This window comes from Panthera tigris, chromosome A3 (assembly GCF_018350195.1).
Source record: "Panthera tigris isolate Pti1 chromosome A3, P.tigris_Pti1_mat1.1, whole genome shotgun sequence".
In the NCBI taxonomy this organism is placed as follows: Eukaryota; Metazoa; Chordata; class Mammalia; order Carnivora; family Felidae; genus Panthera; species Panthera tigris.
The window spans coordinates 41,414,438-41,437,368 of NC_056662.1; the positions used below are offsets into that span (position 1 = coordinate 41,414,438).

Consider the following 22,931-nt stretch of genomic DNA (forward strand, 5'->3'; position numbering starts at 1 on the left):
AAGTAACTGCTGCCAGCCACATCTCCACGGCATGCTGGAACAGACACTACTCATCTATAGTCGCAGACAGCTGTGCAGGGCCACTCACCGTAAAGGGGCACAAGAAACTTTCTGGAATGACTGAAAAGTCCTAAGTCTTGATCGATGTGCTGGTTGCATGGGTATACGCACATCAAAACTTGTCAAACTACACTTAAATACGTGCGTTTCATTGTATGTAAATTATGCCTCAACAAAATTAACTGAAAAAAATCAAATGGGACCAGAAAACAAAAACCTGTATATGTATCTATTCTCATAGTTACTTCATAAGAGAAAGATATTTTTAATCCCTGTATACAGAAGATTTGAAAAAGACAGTCCTTTTGAATTAAATTTTAGTTTAATGAAAAAGTCTACTTTTCTCATTTTAAATCCCAGCAATGGGAACTTCCTTGAACTCATCAGGGACCAGAAGGTGAGCATTTGAGAACCACTGTTGTCCTCCTTCCTCCCCCAAATTCCACTCCTCACACCTGACCTCAGAGAGTACCTTAACCTGGCTCATGACTACTTCATTCAGCAAGGAGCAGCCCAATCAGAGCCACTCGACTGGGGATTAAAATGAAAGTGGCCAGGAAGAAGCAATAACTTAAGTAATAAATGCTACCTCAGGAAAGGCAGGCAGAAAAGGGCAGGAGGCAGAGGGAACAGGAAGGGTGAGGGAGAAGCTGAAAGACAGAGCTCAGGGCAGCTATTACACCAGACGCTGTCTTCCCTGCCCCACTCCTTGGGGCAAACTCAGCCTGTGGAGACTTGAACCCAGTGGGGCGCCGTGTGTTCATGGGCCAGCTTGGCCCCTTAAATGAACCGGCCGTGACCACGGAGCAAGTTATACAGTCAGCCGGGGTCTGACATCATTGACAAGACCGTTCCCTGTTGGTGACAGAGCCTTGCTGCGTATATTCAGGATCCCAGGAGACTTTGAAGACCATAACAGGGAAGAACAGAAAACAGAAATCGCTTTTGTTTAAAAAAGAAGGAGTGAAGATTTCTCTGGAGTATATAGTATTATAGTATAAAATATCTATCTACATTAACATCAGATTTTCCTTCAAAAAAGGTCTCTAAAACTAAATAGAACAGACTTAAAAAAATAATACTTTTTACCTTAGCTGCCTGAAAGCCACCGGTTCATCAAGAAAAGACTTTAGTAGTAGCCAAACTGTTATCACAAGTGTGACTGTCCTAGAAAACTGTCAATGCATCAAATAGTCAAATCATGGATGGAAAAGGTTGCCATGCTTAATTTTAGAATTCAGGAATGTTAAGGGGGAATTAACAATCAAAATGGAAACAAAACAAAACCCCCAAACTCTCAAAGATACAACTATACATCCAAAGTCATTAAGAGGATTCCAAGGGTAAAATCTCAGTCATTCCTTGTGCCTTTTAAAAATTTACTTATTTTATGGGGCACATGGGTGGCTCAGTCAGTTAAGCATCCAACTCTTGATTTCTGCTCAGGATCTCATGGTGCGAGCGATTGAGCCTTGTGTCAGGCTGTGCACCAACAGCACATAGCTTGCTTGGGATTTTCTCTCTCTCTCTCTCTCCCTCTCTCTCTCTCTCTCTCTCGCTCTCTCTCTCTCTCTGCTCCTCCTCCTTCTCTCTCCCTATCTCCCTCAAAATAAATAAATAAACTTAAAATTTTTTTTAAATAAAAATTTACCTATTTTTTAAAAACAAACACCTATCCAGCACTTAGCATGTGGCAGGCACCGTTCTAAATACTTTACATGACCTAAGTTCATGCACTATTCATACTAATCCAACCAGGTAGGTCTCTTTATCCCCATTTTACAGATGAGGCACAGTGAGACTACGGCTTGTAAGGTTAACTGGTGGAGCCTGGACAGGACATTGGCGCACCCAGCACTATCCCAACAGCTAAGCCTTTGCTGGGGTGCGGCCGTTTTTGTTTTGTTCAGGGGAGGGGCAGTATATTCAGGTCATGTTCTAGTACTGGGGCCCTGATGTTTCTGTGACTAGTAACCCCAGAAGAATGTCAGACCCTCAGCACACCTACCTGCCAATGCATGCCAGCCCTTCCTACACAGAGAACTAGGGATTCTCCGGCAAGTGTTAACAAGCCATTCCTGATGCCGATTACAGCACCTGGGATAAGTACAAGAAGGAAGCAGAGCAATTGATATGCTTTCAGAACTTGGCTTTGATAAGTTCAAAGAAAGCTAAACTCTTTGGATTTGGATTTTATGTATTCTGAATTGAAAGCCAGGATTCTGAAAGGTCCCATACGATTTTCTGTATGTGGGTTCTCTAACTTGCCTTCACAGAATGATCTTCACAATTTTGGCCAGATCTGATAAGGCCTGGACTATTATTTGCCTGCCAGTTTTATTTAAATCAACTCAGTTTTTTTTTTTCTAGTTCTTTTCTTTTTTTTAATTCTTGAAGTATAATTGACATATATCGTATTAGTTTCAGGTGTATAATACAACGATTCAATATTTGTATATATTGCGAAACAATCACCTCAATAAGTCTTGTGAGTATCTGTCACAACACATGGTTACAACATTTTTTTCCTTATGATGAGAACTTTTAAAGATTTACCCTTCCAGCAACTTTCAAATATGGAATACAGCATTATTAACTATAATCACGAAGCCATACTTGACATCCTCAGGAGTTATTTATTTTATTACTGGAAGTTTGTCCCTTTTGACCACCTGCACCCATTTCACCCACCCCAGCAACCACCAATCTGTCTGTATCTATGAGCTTGGTTTTTATTTTTAGGTTCCACATATAAGTGAGATCATACTAAATCAACTAAGTATCTTCTTTATCCATGATCTTATCTTTTAGGCATGAAATCAATTTAATGGTTATATTTTATTAACACATTTATCTATTAAAATAAAATATATCTATGCACCAATGAAAATCATTGCATGTTCTCCAGTGCTGTGAGCTCTCTGTTTAGGAGAATTCAAATTCTGAGCTGGTGAAAGCCAGTCTTTACCCTCTAATTAAAAATATGGACTGGGGTGCCTGGGTGGCTCAGTCGGTTAACCCTCTGACTTCGGCTCAGGTCATGATCTCACTGTGTGTGAGGTCAAGCCCCGTGTCGGGCTCTGTGCTGACAGCTCAGAGCCTGGAGCCTGCTTTGGATTTTGTCTCCCTCTCTCTCTGCCCCTGCCCCGCTTGCGCATGCTCTCTCTCTCTCAAAAATAAACATTAAAAAAAAATTTTTTTAAATATAGAAATAATACACATACCTTCAGAGAGTATTTTGATAAATGTATACAACATTACATGTATGTACAAAGGGAACTCTAAATACACACACACACACACATACAATTTCAAACGATTGAGAACAGAAATTGAGCAGGCATTAGGCATACAGTCAGGGGCGGTGAGAAGTACTGGCTCCTGGACATGGCATAACATTTTAATAAGAAACCACACAATCTGGTCAGTGACGTTCAAAATACCACACGCCCCCCCCCCCCCAGACATCATGTACTCTCAGCAGAGACCTCAAATATAGAAATTAGAGCCTAGGTTTAAAAAATAAAAAGGAAAACAATATATAGAGATAAGAATCTGAGAACTTGATTAATTATAAAACTCATCTGCACTCTTTCTCCTGGAAGACTGAAAATGAATATGCATGCCTAAAAGGGAGAGATCCTTAAGGACCCAGGGGCTCCACTCCCCACCAAGGGGCATGTTGGGGGTGGGGGTGGGGACTGCTGGCTTCAGGCTCCCTCCGCCCTCTCCCCCCACAGCAGCTCCATGCTGATCTGCTTTCCACAGTGTCCTTCCTCATAAATATTTTCTCAACAAACGTCTTTGCTAAGAAGAAATTTGGAAACCACCGGTGTAATCCAATTTCCGCATTTCACCAGTGAGAAAACTGAGGCTCAGAGAAGGTAAAAGACTTAGCATCACTCAACAAACAGCAACAGAATCAGAGCCTAAAGACCTCAGCGTCCAGATTCCCAGCCTGATGTTCACCTCCAAGAACACCCTCACACAGCCATATACTGGTGACCCTAGTGGATGTTATTACATCAATACCCTTGCCTAGCTTTGAAAACGAAGAAGTGTTATTATTAATCATTAATTCTTTGAAGAGAGGAGAGCATCCAGCAATATTTAATGAATTGTTATGAGTCAATGGAACTAAATTAGGAATAAGATGAAGTCATTATTTTGGAAAGTGTGATGTAAGGAAGCAGGCACATTTCTTCCTGAAAAGTTGTATAAATCAAATCATGACTAAAATGGATTAGGAAAGCTTCCTAAATTAATACTAATAGAAACAACACTAAAAGCAGCAGTAGTAATTATAGCAACTGTTATAACTTTATGTGCACTGATATCCTTGTAACATAAACATTATTATTCCCACTTTTATAGATAAGAAAACTGAGCTTAAGCCCAGGGATAGGTCACCAGGGATAGGGTGACCGACTGCACTGGTTTGCCTGGCATGAACTGGTTTCCCAGGGCATAGAACTTTCAGTGCTGAAAGCAAAACAGTCCTGGATAACCTGGAAGGGTTGGTCACCCTGCCTGTAGGGCTGGTGACAAGAACTTTCTCCCGTGTCTGCCTGACTCCCCAGCCACCACCACCTTCTATGGCATAACTTCCCTCCATGTTTTACAGTCTAGACTTTCACATATCAGTTTAAAGGAGGGCATGACCAATATGCTTTAAAACAACACGTTCACATGTAGCTTCATCTCCTTTCATATGTATATATGTATATAGACAGAGAAAGCCCTGGGAGCTTCAAGCCTCCATTCCTCCAGAAGAGTAAAGAAGGGGCACTTACCTTGACCTCAAACTCGAAGTGCTCGTCCTTCCCTTGCCCGCAGAGCACATAGCGTGGAATAGTAATTTTAATTGGGTCCTTCAGGTCGTCTGGATTTGCTCCCAAAGAGCGAGAAACCATCCTCTATCAAAGGCACATCAGATGGGGAGAACAAAGAGAAACCCAGATCACTGTTCAGAAAAAACCATGTTTGGGCAGGTGGGAGAAAATGTGTTTCAAGCAAAGAAGAGAGCATCAAACTAGTAGAGTTTATTTAGAAAAATGATGGCTTCCTTTGAAAGAGAAATGCTAAGTTTCTCTCATCACAAAAGACCATTTCTTGAGGTATACTATTCCAAGAAATTAGGGCAAAAGCACTTCAAAATGTTGTTTGGCTTTGAAGTTCCTTCCAATTTATAAGAACAAGCGAAAAAAGAGATTACATATCCCGACTTTTTAAAAAATCAGTGTAAACCAGATTCCTTTCTGAAAAGACTTGATCATCTGACAAACTTCTTTTCTTTTCACAGACTATCAGATTGCTGTACATATAGCTCCAAAAGCTAAAGACTTTATTCAAATTTACTTCATTTTTAACTTCTAGGCATTTTTATAAGCCAGTATGGTGGGGAAAGCTCTTTAAACCACAATTAAAATAAATACCAAGTATTTTCTTTAGGCTTTATTTGATTAATAATCAGCCTGGCTCTGACAAACATTTATGGTCTGGATGGTGGGAAGCCAGAGGGGTTTGAGAAAGAAGCATTATGAAAAAAATAAATCTTCAAAATGAGTTCTCTTGAGTATAAATGGATAGAAATCTCTGAACAATCCTTATCATTTGCGCTAACCTGGGGCTTTAGAAAACGTAAGAAAATATGTTTTTAAACCAGTAGCAGTAATAAAAGATTAATTACCGTAATTATAGTTAGCATTCATTGAATACTTACTATATACTAAGGACTGTGCTAAACAGTTCATTTAATGCATTTCTGCATCATTTCATTTAATCCTCACGATCTCCCTATGAGGTATTAATTGTTACTGAACCCTACTTACCAGGTGAGGGCCCAAAGTTTGCGAATTGAGATAATGTGACAAAGGCAGGTGGCAGAGCTAGGATTTGAACTCAGGCTAACCCAGTGCCCCATGATGCCTGCTGGCCCATCGCCATCACCATTTATACTGCCATCATGAAATTTTTGAATAACTTCACCTGAGATAAAGTCAGCAAATGAACATTTCAACCAACATACACAGAATTTAAGAAGATGGGAATGCCATGATTATGCAGTAAAATTCACTTATTTGACTAAAAAGAAACACTGAGTAATATGTGGTCCTGGATCCTTAGCCAGGTGTAATGTGGAAGGTCCAGCCTAGCTGTGTGGGAATGAAAGCTCAGATTTCTGGATGACAGACAGGTGTATAATTTGTCTTAGATTACTGCTTTCATCTAGCTGACCCCGTAAACATTTTGGCATGGTATGAAGTTACCAAAGCCTTTTAGAGCCTCTAATTTTTTCCCTGTGTGGCTGGTCACCCAAAACAAGAACTGTTGATTTTATGGCAATGGTACACCTACTTAGTTGTCTCTGATGTCAAAAGCCACTGTGGAAATTCTTAAAAAAAAAAAAAATAAAGAAACAAAAAAAGAAAGAAAAAGAAAGAAAAGAGTTTCTCAATGTGCACATTGTCAAAGACCTTTCAGTTCACTGACAGTATGTTTCCAAATTACTGGAAAGGTAGACATTTCCTGAAGCATGGAATATGTTTATCTCTTTGAAGGGTGAAAAGGAAGAGAAATAATTTAGTGGTTTTATTTATTTTCAAAAAGCACATCTACTGTTAAGAAATGTCTTTGACCTATGGCTATGTGTTAGCCATAAAGTTCGTACTCTACTGCCTAAGCCCTGAAATCTTCCATGCCATGCTCTTTAAAAAATATTTATTTATTTATTTTGAGAGTGAGAGTGAGAGAGAGAGAGAGAGAGAGAGCGAGAGAGCTCAAGGAAGGGAGGGGCAGAAAGAGAGGAAGAGGGAGGATCCAAAGCAGGCTCTGCTGTCAGTGCAGAGTCCAATGTGGGGCTCAAATCCGTGGACTATGAGATCATGACCTGAGCTGAAACCAAGAGTCAGACACTTAACTGACTGATTCACCCAGATGCCCCTTCTATGCCATGCTTCATAACTACATATATATATATATATATATATATATATATATATAATGTTACATACACATATATATGTTACATACATATATGTTACATACACATATATATATATATATTTTTTTTTTAATGTTTATTTACTTTTGAGAGAGAGTGTGTGAGCAGGTGAGGGGCAGAGAGAGACACACACACAGAATCCAAAGCAGGCTCCAGGCTCTGAGCTGTCAGCACAGAGCCTGATATGGGGCTCAAACTCACAAAGTTGGCAGTTGGCAGCTGTGGGGGTTCTGGCAACTGATAATACTAGTTGGGAAACGAAGACCCACATGCTCTACCTTAGGAGGAACCTGGTCCTTCCTACCAGTTAGACCCAAAGGCCAATACCACAGTTCATTTGATGAGGAGCTCTCTCTATGCTAAGAGGCTAGAATTAGGAAAAGGAAGAAGGAAGAAAAGTAATTAAATGCACTAGGAACAGTATTATTATGTGTATTAGGGGGGTTTAAAAAGGTGTGGATAACAACATCAAGTGTAATACACTTGGTATTGAAACTCTACCATTAGGGGTATCCCTGAAGCAATCACTTGGGATTGCACGTGGGGTTCACCTCAAAGATTCAGAGAGGGGAAAGAGAAGACCCAGAATCAAATCCTAGCATTAGGTCTTGGTCTCAGTGTAACAGTCACCCACCCACCCTTTCTGCACCTCAGTCTCATGTCTATGGAAGTGGGCATGGTATTTAGCAAATCCCATCTATAGAGCAAAAACCCAACTGTGAACATGACAGTGTCCCACCCTGCAGGACTTCTGGTCAGAAGCAGACTGACAAGTAAATTCTAGGAGGATTTTAAAACTGTGACAGGGGTTTATAGCGGCATTATTTACAATTTACAATATGGAAGCAGCCCAAGTGTCCAACAATAGATGAATGGGTAAAGAAGATGTGGTATACACACACACACACACACACACACACACACACACACACACAATGGAATACTATTCGGCCACAAAAAAAGAATGAAATCTTGCCACTTGCAATGACATAGATGGAGGTAGAATGTATTATGCCAAGCAAAGTAAATCAAAGAAAGACAAATACCATATGATTTTACTCATGTGGAATTTAAGAAACAAAATAAACAAGCAAAGGGAAAAAGTAAGAGAGAGACAAAGCAACAAACAGATTCTCAACTACAGAGGACAAACTGATGGTTACCAAAGGGGAGACGGGTGGAGGGTAGGCTAAATAGATGATGGGGATTAAGGAGTGCACTTGTCATGATGAGCACCGGGTGTTATATGGAACTTGTTGAATTCCTATATTCTATACCTGAAGCGAATGTAATGCTGGATGTTAACTAGAATTAAAATAAAAACTTAAAAAAACAAAACACTTTGATGGGGGCACTGAGTGAGAAAAACAAGAATACACACATGGCTATCTAAAATGTCATGACTTTTGGGGCACCTGGGTGGCTCAGTCGGTTAAGTGTCCTACTTCGACTCAGGTCATGATCTCATGGTTCGTGAGTTCGAGCACCGTGTCAGGCTCTGTGCTGACAGCTCGGAGCCTGGAGCCTGCTTCAGATTCTGTGTCTCCTTCTCTCTCTGCCCCTCCCCTGCTCGCTCACTCTCTCTGCCTCTCAATAATTAATAAACGTTAAAAAATTAAAAAAATAATAAAAAATAAAATAAATAAATAAATAAAATGTCATGACTTTTACTGAGGAAGAGCTGCAGCCCAAATCACCCGTGTATATTATTAACCGAACAATGGAGGCTTCAACTTTCTAAATGCCTTTTCTTAGAGGCCCCCTTAGGATATACATCAAACGTTGGTATCTTTTACTGAGCACCCACAAGGTACCATTCACGAGGTCCTGAGAATAGGTCCTGAGAATACAAAATAACTTCTACAAAGTCTCTGTAATTTCTAAGACCTTTAGTTTTTTCTCAACTGCATCAAATTTTGAACAAAGATTTGGTTTCTCCACTCCAGATGGATTACATTCTAAAGTTAGCCAACTTAGCTTTCTCCTTTTATAAGTCAACATTCAAAGTGGGATAAGACTGAAATTGATGGTCTGGTTACTACATAGCCATTTTAGGACTGGAAAGTTCTCTGTTTCTAACAATTTTATAATTGTGAAATAATCCCTAATGAAAGTTGCTTGGAGCTTGGGATTATACACCCTTTAAAGACAAAAACTCTTGCCTTTGATAATTTAACTGGGTATATGAAAGAAGTAGAGACCATTTATCTGAGAGGAACTGGATCCTGTAATGTTTATGTAGCTCATCTAAATTTCGGACGGCCCCTTATATATCAGCACCTGCACGTATACCACAGAACACAGTTCTGAGCCACTGCCCCAACCGCAGGATCAGACAGCAAGTTCAGCCGCATCTGGTGCTGAGAAGACTGATATTTCTCTCTTCATTATTTAGCATGCTAGGGGCTAGAAATATTACCAGAGTCCTCGCTATCGCCCAGAGTCACAGTTTACTTCAATCTCAGATTTCAGAGTAACTCCATATTAACAAGTGTAGAGAAATGTACAACTACGGAAATGGGTAACTGAAAAATAACTGCTAAGGATCTGAAGATGTTTGAGTCTTTATCTACAGATAGATGAACAGAGAGACAAATCTAAAGAGTATGTGTTTCTATCAAATCACTGCTGCAATGTGATTTTTAGAAACTATTTTTTGAAGTCAATTTCATGAGAAATGTAGAATTCTCAGAATACAGTGTGAAAGGTTCCTGACATTCCCCTAAACTATGTTTATGTTAGAGAGGAAGGAAAACTAACACACATGTTTCAGAAATTTATTTTTTATTTGAAAGTAGCTATGTTTTGAATATGTTGAGTTTTATACTAGACAAGTAAATGTGTGCTGTATCATGTTATATCCTATTATTTAAGGGAGCTTTTAAATTTCTATGGAGCTATTTATTTTGGAATCAGTCATGGTTTTTCTACATGTGGCAAAGAAGATGCTTAGACATGGAAGGGAAATTGGTCATACATCACAGGAGGAGGTAAAGAAACATGAAAGGCTGGATACACATCTTACAGCAGATCTGGATAAATACGCAGGACATTTCAAGGAACTTTAAATGCCTTGTGGAGTGGGTTCTGTTTAGAAATGAAAGGTCAAGGAAAAGTACATAATTAGTAACTTGGATTATACTCCTATACATAAGAAACATCTTTTAAAATAAAATGCAAAGAAATACTCTTCTGGTAGCTTTTAATGAAATAATGTCTTGTGTCAACAAATATGCTATTTTTCTGTTGTTGGGGAAACACTATAGTCGGGTCCTCAGCCAAAAAAAGCAGGCAGATCACAGACTATATTTTGAATATTCAGATTAGAATCTTCTCTTCCCACTAAGGCTGTCTCCTTCAAAAGGGACAAGTTAAGGAAATTAATAGGAAGTGGCATTAACATCCACTCAGATCAATGTCGACACTGCAGAGGGCACAGAATGGACCAATTCTACAGGGAGTCATCAACATTTCCCCTAAATACTCTAATTATGTACCAGATGGTTGAATTCAGTGTATGCTCTGACTAGGACAAGGTCAGACCTAAGGACTGCCGTCTGATCTCCTCTATAGAGCCAAATATCCAAGGTTTTCTAAAATATAGGCAACCTGGGTTTTTATCACTTTGACAAAACTACCAATTCTCCCTTCTCTGTTCCCAGCATAGCACATATTTCTATTCCCTCCTTTTTTCCACCACACATGCCACATTGATAATTCTAATTAGAGCTATTTTATATCAAGGACTTCCTATGCCCAGGAGGTTTGAAAACAGAGGTCTGGGACAGAGGGAGGGCTAGGGGATCAGTTATATTTTCAAGTATTAGCCATGTTATCAGAAGCAGAGAATAAAGGTACCTTGTGTGAGCAAGTCAAAATTATGAATAAAGAGCCAAGACATGTTTATATTCATCTCTGGAAGGTGAAGCCTGCCTCTGTCATGAAGGGTTCTTTTTTATTTTTCAAAACTTTTTTTTTTAACATTTATTCATTTTTGAGAATGAGAGAAACAGAGCATAAGTGGAGGAGGGGCAGAGAGAGTGGGAGACACAGAATCCGAAGCAGGCTCCAAGCTCTGAGCTGTCAGCACAGAGCCCGACGCAGGGCTCGAACTCACAGACCACGAGATCATGACCTGAGCCGAAGTCAGATGCTCAACTGACTGAGCCACCCAGGCACCCCTGTCATGAAGGGATCTTGAGCTAATACCACATCATCTCTGAAGGCTAAGTACATAGAGCTGAACTGGAGTTTGCTAAGAGATGTAGCCACACATGCCACAGGTATCTCCTGACCATGTTGGTCAAGGTGAGGACTTAACACCACCAGGGCATGAAGAAACAGTGCTAACCTTATCTTAAAGTGATTTAAAAAAACTTGCATGAGGAAACAGAAATAAAGGTTTTCAAATAAAGGAGTATTTCTTCATTTTTGATATATATCTTTAGGGATAAACTACCCAGAAAATGACAAGCCGTTGGACATAAATATTTGTGGAATATCTTATTTACTCTTAGTGGATTTAGGGTAAATCCAAAAGGATGGCTAACATTTCCTGATCCAGGATTCTTACCAGAATAGATGATTTCATCCATAGAGATCTGAGTTGATCAACGTTATTTCAAGATTTGGAAACACTGGGTATCTGATGAATGTTTTAACTTGAAATCATTAAGAACGTTACCATCTTTCTCTAGAGCACCAAAGACTAGCCCCTTTAATGGTCATTTTCTCGGGATAACTCATCATTAAATGGATGAAATTTTAAAAAGACTAAAGAATGGATCCAGTATAAGTGAGAACAGGGCAACAATTGCTAAGTGGTTCTTATACCAAACACAAACATTGGCAATTTGGGATGTTCAGGAGGGAAAATCAACTTTTCTCCTTTCCAATTCTACAGTGTCCATGATTAGCCACAAAAGGATCGCGCATCTTCACTCACTAATTCTTGCTGAGCCCTAGTTTTGGTTCAATCTGTGCTCGGTTCTAAGGCCCAAGAGAAATTAAATTTGGGAGGGAGGGGAAGATTCTTTCAGGTATCTGTAGAGCATATTGTTTGAACTTCAGGTAAAGCAGCGACATTGAGCATACAAGGTTATCTATACCATATTCGCATTATGACTTTACCTACGCTTCTCTTCTATAGGAGATAAAAATGCAGAGAGCAAAAAGGAGACATAAGGTTCATACAATGGAACAAGGGAATTGCAAAGAAATCTGCACGGGAATTTTGGGGGGAAAATATAACTCATAAAAAGAGAAATAATCTTCAATGTCTAGAAATTCCAATAAAAGAACTTACAAGTCAGAAAAGAATCAACTTCATAGTTCTTCCAAATATTTATCCCTAGTATAGTCATCCCCATGAGAAAAATAAATCAATAAAAAAATTTACCCAGACAATGTGACCAGGAACTGACTTTGGCATTGTGGAAAGAATAGATGTTCTGGACAAAGAAGGTCTGGGTTTGATTCCAATTCTCAGTCAAGTGATCCTTTCTGAGTTAAATTCCCAAATATGAAGTGCAGATTGATGATAATTCCTCCATCCCAGGAGGATCACTGTGGGACTCAAAAGGAGCCATACATGGGAAAGAAGTTGGTACACTGTCAACCACAATGTAAGGGGGATTTGGATTGTTATCACTGGAATCCACTGCCATCTTTAGCACCAAAGATTTTAACCAGGTGTTAAATGGCAGGAGGACTGATTTACAACAGACTCTCTTTCCTTCTTACTAACTGAATCATTCAGTTCCATTCCTTATAAAGGAGGTCTTAAAAAATTACAACGGTGCAACCCTAGCAAGAGATTGGATGGTGGTAGTTTGGAAACAATGTTGGATAAGAAACAACAAAGGAACTGAAGGATGTTGGAGGTAAAAAAGGAAAATCAGAGAAGGTGAGAGAGATAATGGTCTTCTCTGAAGGGTCAGTCAGATTATAACACAGACTGTGGAACAGATTTGTTCTATTCTGTTACCCAAGAATGCGAATGATGGATGGGCCCTACAGATGTAGATTACAATAAAGATGATGATGGAAAGAATGGCCTAACAATGAGAACAGTTCCACTGAATAAACTGCTGTGAGGTAGAGAGTGAGCAGTCCTGGAGGTGTCAAGAAAGGACTAAATTGGAAAGCCAGTTGAACTAAGTAACTTCAATGGTCCTATGACATATGTTCTTCCCAGTACCTGAATACTTCCATTAGGGAGAAGTCCTACAAGCTTTATCTGAATTTTATTTTAAATAGAGCCTTAGGACCTTGACATAATATATCCATGCAGACTGAACTATTGGTCCCAATTTTTCTTTTCCCTGCAGCAGCATATATCCAGTCTTGCCATGGCTTCTTGGTGGATCGAGTGTTCCTTGCCCCTGGACTTTGGACTTGGTTGCATGACTTGTGTTGGCCAGTGGGACACTGGCAGACATGATGCATCAGCATCTTATGTGCTTCTGTCATCATTATTATGGCCACTGACCCTTCAGCACAGACCTCAAAATGAGACATCAGGAGTAGACCAACACTATCTAAACTTCAGATGATCCATAGCCTACAAGTAGAGCCACCTCAACCTACTTACAACCATCAGTAAGAAATAAAAGCTTTTTATTTTTTTATGGGTTGTTTGTTACCCAGCAAGAGCTGACTGATATAATACCTATCACAAAAGATATCTTAAATAATGAATCAGAATTGTCTAACATGCAAATTAAGACAATTAACAAAATAACCTCACTAGACACTGGCCTAGCCAGTAAGACTGCTTGACCTTCAAAGAAGCATTAATAAAAGTGCTCTAATCTATCATTCAAAACTTGAAATCATGTAGGAAAAAGAATGTAAATAAAAATTACCGTAATTATTACTTGGGAAGCATAAGTATTCTCTCCAAGGGATGCACTTACATTTTTTAAGTAATGAGAAAGGGAAGACAAACTGTTTTGAAATGTTCTTCAACAAAGGCTGAATAAATTCACCCTGCCAACCACAATTCTGTAAAACAGGCAGCTGTGAACAAAATGGATTTTAATCAAATTCAGATGAAATCAGTATTTCGAAGTACTCAAAGAGGTATTGTCTAGAATGCATTAACAAGTTCCACAATGTAAATGTTTAGGCCTATGCTACAACAATGAAAATGCCACAGAACAAAGTATGTATGAACCTTTTTTTTTTTTTTTCTTGATGCAAGAACTCATTACAACTGAGACGATCCCCCGTTAGGCTGAGTATGGAGATGCTCACACTTGCTCCCTATAGTAGCATCACAGGTCCAGAACTCCTAAAGAATGAGCCAGTGGAGACAGAGGGAGGCCTGCAGGATTAAAGCCACAGTGGATAATGGCACAAACACTACTCCCCTGGCCTCTACAGGGACAACCTAAGGTATGACAACCTTACTACTTACTTCATGGATAGTAAATCAAATTCTCATATCAGGGAACATACTTGATCTCAAGATAAAAAGTATGCTTAGGTGAGAGAAGAGACATGTAAAATTTGAATTGCCAGAGGCCTCTTCTATTATGTGGTGAGACCTGAATGTAATCCTCATTGTGGCCTACCTGGGTCATAAAGCAGACGGAAGATGTTATAATGAATAATAGGACGTTTATGCAATGCTTGTATTTGCTGCATGCTCCATCTACGAACAATATTAAAGACCATAATTTATAACATAGAATTATGTTTTTTTAAATCTATGAAGACAAGCAAGTCTGTCTAATATTTTTCATTCTTTGTTAAAGTTCTCATGCTGCTTATGTACTGTTTCCCTCCCAACTCTACTGTCCCTCTGCTAACATCTCAAAGTTCATTCCCTCTGTTTTTCATGATCATTAGTTCTGTTCTTATTAAGGATACTTAAGAAACTAATCAATGGGGCAATTTTTAAGAAAGTATTTTCTGAAAAAAGCAAAAAAAGGGGGAAGTTATGTGAAAATTATTGATAACATATTAGAAGGCTACCATGGTTCATTTAAGAAATTCCTTCCACAGTAGATCTTCCGGCCAAAAACATGACAAGCTAACTAATTTTAATGATATCCTCATCAGAGACTCAAAACCCTTCATGTATAAGGCAACAGGGTGTGTATGTGTGCATGGGGGGAAGGGTGGAAGTGACAAAAACAAGCTCCACCTAAAAACATCTGAACCCTATTGCCTCAAAAAGTCAAAAAGCCTCTACATGGTTATTGCAGATAAGACAGCAGCCACTGGTGTGTAGATCCTAACACACTTGCCAGTTTCCTGCCCTTTCCTGTTTACTGCCCCACACCTGGGGAGAGGAAAATCAATGATGAAGCACAGAACACATTAAGTAGCTTGTTAGTTCTGAGGGGGAAAGAAGGAAAGTCTGTACTTTGTGGCCAAAGGGAGCCGGTGAGTTTCTGGGTTAAGCTTTGACACTGCCCCTATCAGTGATCAGGAGTAGAAATGAAGAGAGGGCTACGGCACTTATATTGTACATCATCCAAAGGTCTGGCTAGAACAGAAGAATGACCCCTCCATGCCAAGGCTAATATAAATGGCTTCGTGGAATCGCTGATTTGCTCAACTGCCTGCAACATTCAATGAGTAGCTACCATGAGCTCATCATGATCCCGGCTAGAAGTGGAAGAGAGAGGATGGAGCAGTGAAGAATCCACCTCCTTCCTTCTAAGACTCTGGAATTTAGTAGAACATACACATCCAAGAGACAGGAGAACACTGGCTGTGAAACCTAGGACCCGATGAAATAGCTAATAAATATAAGACACGTAACGCAATTCCTCATAGGAATGTTGAACAGAGATGGATAAAAAAGAAAGGGTCACTCAGAGGAGAGAGAGCTTCTAAAGAGCCCAGTTTCAAGCCTCTCACAGAGGAGGAGGGCAGCTGAGTACCGGATCATACTTTGTGAAGAGAGACATACCTGAGGCTGCCATGGGCAGGACTCATCTCAGAAGGGAGGCCAGCGGACCAGCTCGGGCCAGCAGAACATGCTGGTCAGCGGCTGTGAGTGATGATGTGTTAGGTGGGAGTCGGAGAGGGAGGGCGGCCAGAGGAAAGAGCCGAATGCCTTCTGAGGTGACCCTGCAGCTGATAAGATTGCTTACAGAAGCCGTTAGAAAAAGTCAGACTTGAAGATGAAGAGTCTTTCCAGGACAGAAATATAAAAGCTCGGAGAAAGTCCTGGCATGTGGGGGGGCATGTGGCATAGGGGGAAGGGTAGTCAAAACTAAACCAACAAGTAAGGAGTTGAAAGCACATAGGTTGGAAAGCAATAGTCAAAAAGTCTGAAAGGAGGAAGGAAAAGGCAATTAACTGAGGAAGAAGACACCGCAGGGCATGTGGTGCTGTCTCCATTCCATGTATTATAGTGAGAGGAGGGTATTTTAAATCCCTGGGTCCTTCCAGGAAGCTTGATGCATTACTAATGTGCTCTGCTACAGAGCTGTCCTAATCATGGCTAAAACGGAGGATGTCAGTGAAGGTCACTGCCAACCGGGCACTTTTTCAAGCAGCACAAATTAGCCTGCCGGAATCCAGCAGACACAGACAGATTCCAAGCCACCCTACTAGAAGTCGACATGAAGCCAAAAACAATCAGAAATGCTTTAATCACCTAACAAATAATGAGGCAGACCCAAATTTACAAGGCTGAGGTTCAAGAAAAGGAAGCAGGGTGGTGATAAAGATATTTTATCAGTGCTCTGCTACCCCCACCTTTTTTTTTAATTGTACATACTTAACATATTTACATTTTCAATTTTAGAGGTCTGTATTTTTCTAGTGTCAAATCAGTTAGCTACACAGAGCCTTTCCGGGTCTTTGACTATTCTCATAATGTTCATTTTATTAAAAATCTCAAAAAATATGCCAAGTATTTTTATAAGTTTCCTCCTGAGAGCCTTGTCAAGTGTGCGATGAGCCACAGAGCCTCATCCTGAGAGCTGAGGGTCAGTTTCCAGACCTCGGGTGCCACGTTCTGACTGCCCTCAGGGCACGGCATGCCAGGGAACAAATGGACGTTCTGGCCTCCTTCAAAGTGCTCAGCTGGGCTATTTCTTGAATCTGATGGGAGTCTGAGTTTTTCTGGGAAGACAAGTTGGACGGTTGACAAGGTTTCCTTCTCTGGAACAACGACATACCTCAATTCGCTTAAAGCACGACATCTGGTCACATCAAAATGTGCTCGTGGAGAAGGTGTGTTTAGAGACTGAGTGTGGGGATAGAAAACTCGATCTTCCCTCAAAAGGGCAATGTGGGTGTTCAGAAGGACTAACGACTGGAGGTTGTCTTGGCCGGGGTCACCCTCGACTCTGACTGTCGTGTAGAGCAGTAACTGTACCTCTGCCAGAGAGGGGATGTTGACTTCCATATTTCCATGAAGAAAGTAAATCATGTCAACCAAGGTATCCTGGAATCTGGATGATAACCGAACACCATCTGCCAAAACTAAATCAGGGATTTCTGCTTTCCAGTCAAGAGAAAGCTGAACCAGATCTTGTTGGAACAAAGGGTGATTAGTGCGGACAGCAGCATCAAACTCGGGCATCAGGACACACAGGAGGTCACCGCAAATCTGTTGACAGAGGGTTTTGCTGTAACTAAATACGGTGAGCAGGAGACTCTCTGCAGAGCCCAAGAGTCTAATGCTCTGCCCACCAAAGCCGACTTGGATTTCCTCTAGTCCAGAGAGAGGCAGAGCATGAAAAATGCACATTGAGGCTGAAGGGTTATCTGACAGAACCAAAGCATATAGCATGGAATGAAGCAGAAGCAAACATGCTGGCTGAGGGTCAGGTTCTGTGCAGTTAGCAACAGCAAGCCAGTAAACACCTTTGACTTCCTTTATGTCGCCTGAGAGTTCTGGTATGGAACAAGCCACGTGCTCAAGAAAGTCTTTTAGAGGCTGCTCCTGAAGTTTCAGCATCTGGGCTGGGAATCGCAAAAGAGTCTGCTTAAATGCGGGTCTCCTTCTAGAATCTTCAGATTCTAGGTGCAGCACTGAGCTTGCGGAGGAGTCTGGGGATCCTGCAGCAGCAGAGGCAGCAGTGAGGCCTGGTGCTCTGAAAGGCATGGTGCCCTCTGCTGGCCTGGCGGCTCCTGCCTCTTCAGGATCGCTGCTGCCAGCCTGAGCTTCTCTGGGGAAAGAATAAGGCTCTGATGACGCCTGCTGTGACTTCAGGGGCGTGTCCAGGGGAAAGTGTTTCAGAAATGGTAGTCTTCTGATAAATGTCATCACATGGGAGGTGAGCCCCCTGGGGTCACACAGGTTCCCTATATGCCCGGCTTGGCGGATCACCTCTGTGCCAGCCTGTAGCAGGTGACTGCTGGTATCTTTATAAAGGTCTGCCAGCCTGTGGTAAAAACAGCCCAACCTGCTGTTTCCTTCTGTCCTGATATTTATCAGGGACTGTGGAGAGTTAGCTTTTTTAGCATCTAACTCTCTCTCGACTTGCTGCTCACCACAAAACTTCCCGGCGGGTGCATGCTGAGGAACGCTGTGGGAGGCACCCTCCTCACCAGAAACCGTTTCAGAGAGGACCAAGCAGAGTAACTTGCTTTGCCTGGTCTGCTTGCTTCCATTATGTAGAGGCACTTCTTGGGACAAATCTTGCAGCAAAGTCCAGCTGGACTCGATTCCCAAGTTGTGTTTATCTTTACGAGTCATCAGATCACTGAGATGTTCAGACCGATGCTGATGTTTTGTGTCACTGGTGTTACTTTCGTTAAGAAATGTGATTTCAGGTAAACTGAAACGTTTTGGTTGGAAACAGCCTGCACACTCAGGATGACCGTATCCACGATCACTATTCTGCCACACCTTGTGTACAGAGGACCGATGTCTTCGCTGGTGGGCTCTCTCGCACGATGCTGAGGAGGGAGCAGGAGACGCCGAGATGCTCTGTGTCGTGGGAGGACCCGGATGGTTGTTCCGATCCACCTCCCTCCCCTCTTCTCTGCCGGAAGGGCCAGTGACATCTCTGGGCAGCAGCGGGGCAAGATACCTTTTCTGTTCAAGATGTCAAAAACAGTTGAAATGGGGGTTGGAAGCACCTTTTGCAAATCTTTTTGCACATGAAGATTCCTGCAGTCATTGGTTTCATTGTGTAGATTAATGCAGAGGTTAAATCGAAAGCCTAAGCTATTCATATTGATTGATACATGATTTAAGAATGGATGATCTGATTCACACACAGGACATCAATTTCCATATTATTTATCTTACAAATTGCCAAGTGTTTGAAAGAAATATGTTGTGCGGGATTGATCCACAGTATCCACTTCTTGGTCTAATATTTCAATTGTTCCAAAATAAATCCTAAGATCTTTGACTCAATTTGCGAAAGGTCAGATTTAGTTGTGAAAATAAGTCCATGACTGTATGTCCAAAATGTAAAAGCAATCAGGGCACACTTAATGAAAATCAGATGACAGGGCCAAAAGGAAATTGACAAGTATTTCAACCTTAGTCATATTTCTCTTGCCTCTTGGTTCACTTCGTGGGAATCTTTAATTATACCTGCCCTGGTTAGACTGCTATGACCAGAGCTATGAACCAGCACTGTGAAAGGCTTCCCCGCTACAGGCCAGGCACAGTGGACACAAAGAAATAACAGGCAACGTCCTACACTTCACAAGGTTATCTGCTAGAGAGAAGGATGTCTAGAGGAAGACAATGTCATTACTGGACCACCGGGGTGGAGGCGTGGCAGTGGCCAAAATCAGCTAAGCCTCCTGTGGGGCACCCAGCCCTTCACCTCTTGTTCTCTGTTCTGTAATATATGGGCGCCATCTGTAAGACTTCTACCACCTAGTTTTGTTTTGTTTGTTTTTGTTTTGTTTTGTTTTTTAATTTAGGAATGTATGGGAAGGACAGGTCCCTCAGTGGAAGAAAATACTACAAGTAAAACCTTACAAATCGTATGCCCAAATAAACCTTGGTTTGACAATCCACCAGAGAAATAAGCTAATCAACCGAGAGTATGTCCTTTGTACTACTGCCAACTCACAGTCCATAAAATGAGCAGGGTTTTTAAAACATTGAGAAGTGTTCAGTTTCATTTCCAAACCCCATATCTGATTCTGATTATATAATTTGCCTTTTAAATGCAGACCAGGAGAAAGGATACTGTTACAAATGAAAAACCGGGCAAGGAGCCTCCACCACAGTTACATGCCATTCAAATAAAGTCCAAGCAGTTTTCAACCTGCAGGATTCCGTTTAATTTTAAGTCCATATAATAGCTTGCCTTCCCTATTAGCCATTAATCTCACTGGGACTTCAAAATTCTAATTACACAACCAAACATTAAGAAAATTTAATCACACGAGCATGCCATAATTTAAGGCGACCTTATCAATCTGAAAAATCATTACCTACCTCATATTTTAGCTTACGTTGAATGGTGCCATTGTGGAGTTTCTCATTATCCTGATAAGAAAATAAAAAGCCCTCTATATTAAATTATAGCTTGTTCATAGAGGGAAAAGAAACTGATTTGATTAGAAATATTTATGGGAACAAAATTCTAAAGAAACATACTTGCTCAACAATGACATCCCTTCTATAGAATTTATATTCCCAAGGTAAGTATGACTCTATCGCTCTATCTGCCTGTAAGGGAACTGAAGCATCTATTCCTAATCTTAAAATTCTAAGAATAATATGAACATATTAAATAAAATTCAATAAATTAAATAAATGAAATAAAACTTCCTTAGGACCTTATTAACTTGAGGAATAGGAATGAAATGTTTCTATTTTGATAAAAATCAACATCGCAAATACGTATCTTCTCAAAAGCAAAATTATATATCTACTCAGGATAATTTATCAAGCAAAATTAAATACTTAAGGAAATTGGTTGTATTTTTTGGAGAAAACGGAAAAATGTTACATGTAGAATCTTTATAAGTCAAAGTAAATAAAGCATTTTAGTAGACTCTATATTCAGTTAAGAATTCCCCCAGAAGTAAAAAATTCTTAAATAAACAAAGTTTCTCTTGAACCAATACTATTTATAACATGTTAAGCTCCACCCAAGCTATATTTAATTTTTAGAAAACATTCTGCATCTCAGTTTTCTCACTGAGAAACAATAATTTTTTTTTTTATTTTTTAATATATGAAATTTACTGTCAAATTGGTTTCCATACAACACCCAGTGCTCATCCCAAAAGGTGCCCTCCTCAATACCCATCACCCACCCTGCCCTCCCTCCCACCCCCCATCAACCCTCAGTTTGTTCTCAGTTTTTAACAGTCTCTAATGCTTTGGCTCTCTCCCACTCTAACCTCTTTTTTTTTTTTTTTTTTCCTTCCCCTCCCCCATGGGTTTCTGTTATGTTTCTCAGGATCCACATAAGAGTGAAACCATATGGTATCTGTCTTTCTCTGTATGGCTTATTTCACTTAGCATCACACTCTCCAGTTCCATCCATGTTGCTACAAAAGGCCATATTTCATTTTTTCTCATTGCCACGTAGTATTCCATTGTGTATATAAACCACAATTTCTTTATCCATTCATCAGTTGATGGACATTTAGGCTCTTTCCATAATTTGGCTATTGTTGAGAGTGCCGCTATAAACATTGGGGTACAGGTGCCCCTATGCATCAGTACTCCTGTATCCCTTGGATAAATTCCTAGCAGTGCTATTGCTGGGTCATAGGGTAGGTCTATTTTTAATTTTCTGAGGAACCTCCACACTGCTTTCCAGAGCGGCTGCACCAATTTGCATTCCCACCAACAGTGCAAGAGGGTTCCTGTTTTCACTGAGAAACAATAATAAGGGGGCCCATCACCACTACCTCCACCAACTTATGGAGAGGTCACCTTGAAAACTAATGATGGGGTGCATGGGTGGCTCAGTCGGTTAAGCATCCGACTTTGGCTTGGGTCATGATCTCATGAGTTCGAGCCCAGCGTCGGGCTCTGTGCTGATACCTCAGAGCCTAGAGCCTGCTTCAGATTCTCTGTCTCCCTCTCTCTCTGTCCCTCCCCAACTCACGCTCTGTCTCTGTCTCTCAAATACAAATAAACATTAAAAAAAAAAAAAAACTTAAAAAAATAAAACAAATGACTGATGGCTTGGCTCCCTCAGCTCACCCTCGCCACATCTGCAGATGCACTGCTATCCTCGCCAATCACGCGATGCAAATCCTGAAGTCGTCGTTGGACTTCTTCTTCAATGTAAGCACTGATCCTGCAAACAACAGAGATGGGGGAGGTGGCACTTAAAGATTTCTAACCACAGAGGGCATCTGAGACCCTCAGTTTACTACGCCCTTCAAAAAGAGGTGCTCTCTCATTCTAAACATCAAACATAACAACTCGGGACCTTGACCATTTTTCTACTTTCTAAGAAATGCAGTGCCATGTGTTCATGATCTGGGTTTTCTCCAAACAAGAGAGAAGTGGACTAATAACAGAATCTTGAGAATACAAGGGAGACGACATGATCCCATCCACATCTCTCCTGGCTCTCCTTGGTGGAACCCCTGCAACAGGAGAATCGCAGATGCTGGCTTCAGAAGGCTCCACGGCCTCAGACCAGACTCTGAAAACCCACACTTCATTCACCAAGCCTCAGTTTCTTCACATGGAAAATTGTGAGTGTTATTTCTCATATCATAAAGTCATTTAAGAGGATTAAAGGGGAGGGGGAGAGTGGGCACAATCTCTATGAATCTTCACTATTCCAAGGGAACAATGGCTTGAATTGTTTCTGCTCCATCGTGTCTCTCCATAGGCACCTGGCTGTGAGAAACCACATTTTAAAGGCCCCTCTACCTTTCAAACTGCCTGGCATGTGGCCAAGACAGTGGAAGCAAGAAACAGCTGATGATTGAGGCAGTTGTCAAC

General features: G+C 40.8%; 1 protein-coding gene across 4 annotated transcripts in view; it reads right to left on the minus strand.

Moving 5' to 3' along the window:
* Nucleotides 1-22,931, minus strand: part of KIF16B (kinesin family member 16B) — a 288,455-nt gene that overhangs the window by 69,982 nt on the left and 195,542 nt on the right. For 2 of the 4 annotated variants that reach the window (XM_015539589.2, XM_015539588.2), the window contains exons 21-23: nucleotides 22,176-22,272; nucleotides 20,448-20,498; nucleotides 4,854-4,976 (exon numbers count right to left, since the gene is read on the minus strand). In XM_015539589.2, the coding sequence (XP_015395075.2) occupies nucleotides 4,854-4,976; nucleotides 20,448-20,498; nucleotides 22,176-22,272 (271 nt within the window). Of the gene's footprint in view, nucleotides 1-4,853; nucleotides 4,977-16,658; nucleotides 19,077-20,447; nucleotides 20,499-22,175; nucleotides 22,273-22,931 lie in introns of those variants that run through there. The other 2 variants (XM_007086799.3, XM_042980931.1) reach the window with 1 other exon arrangement.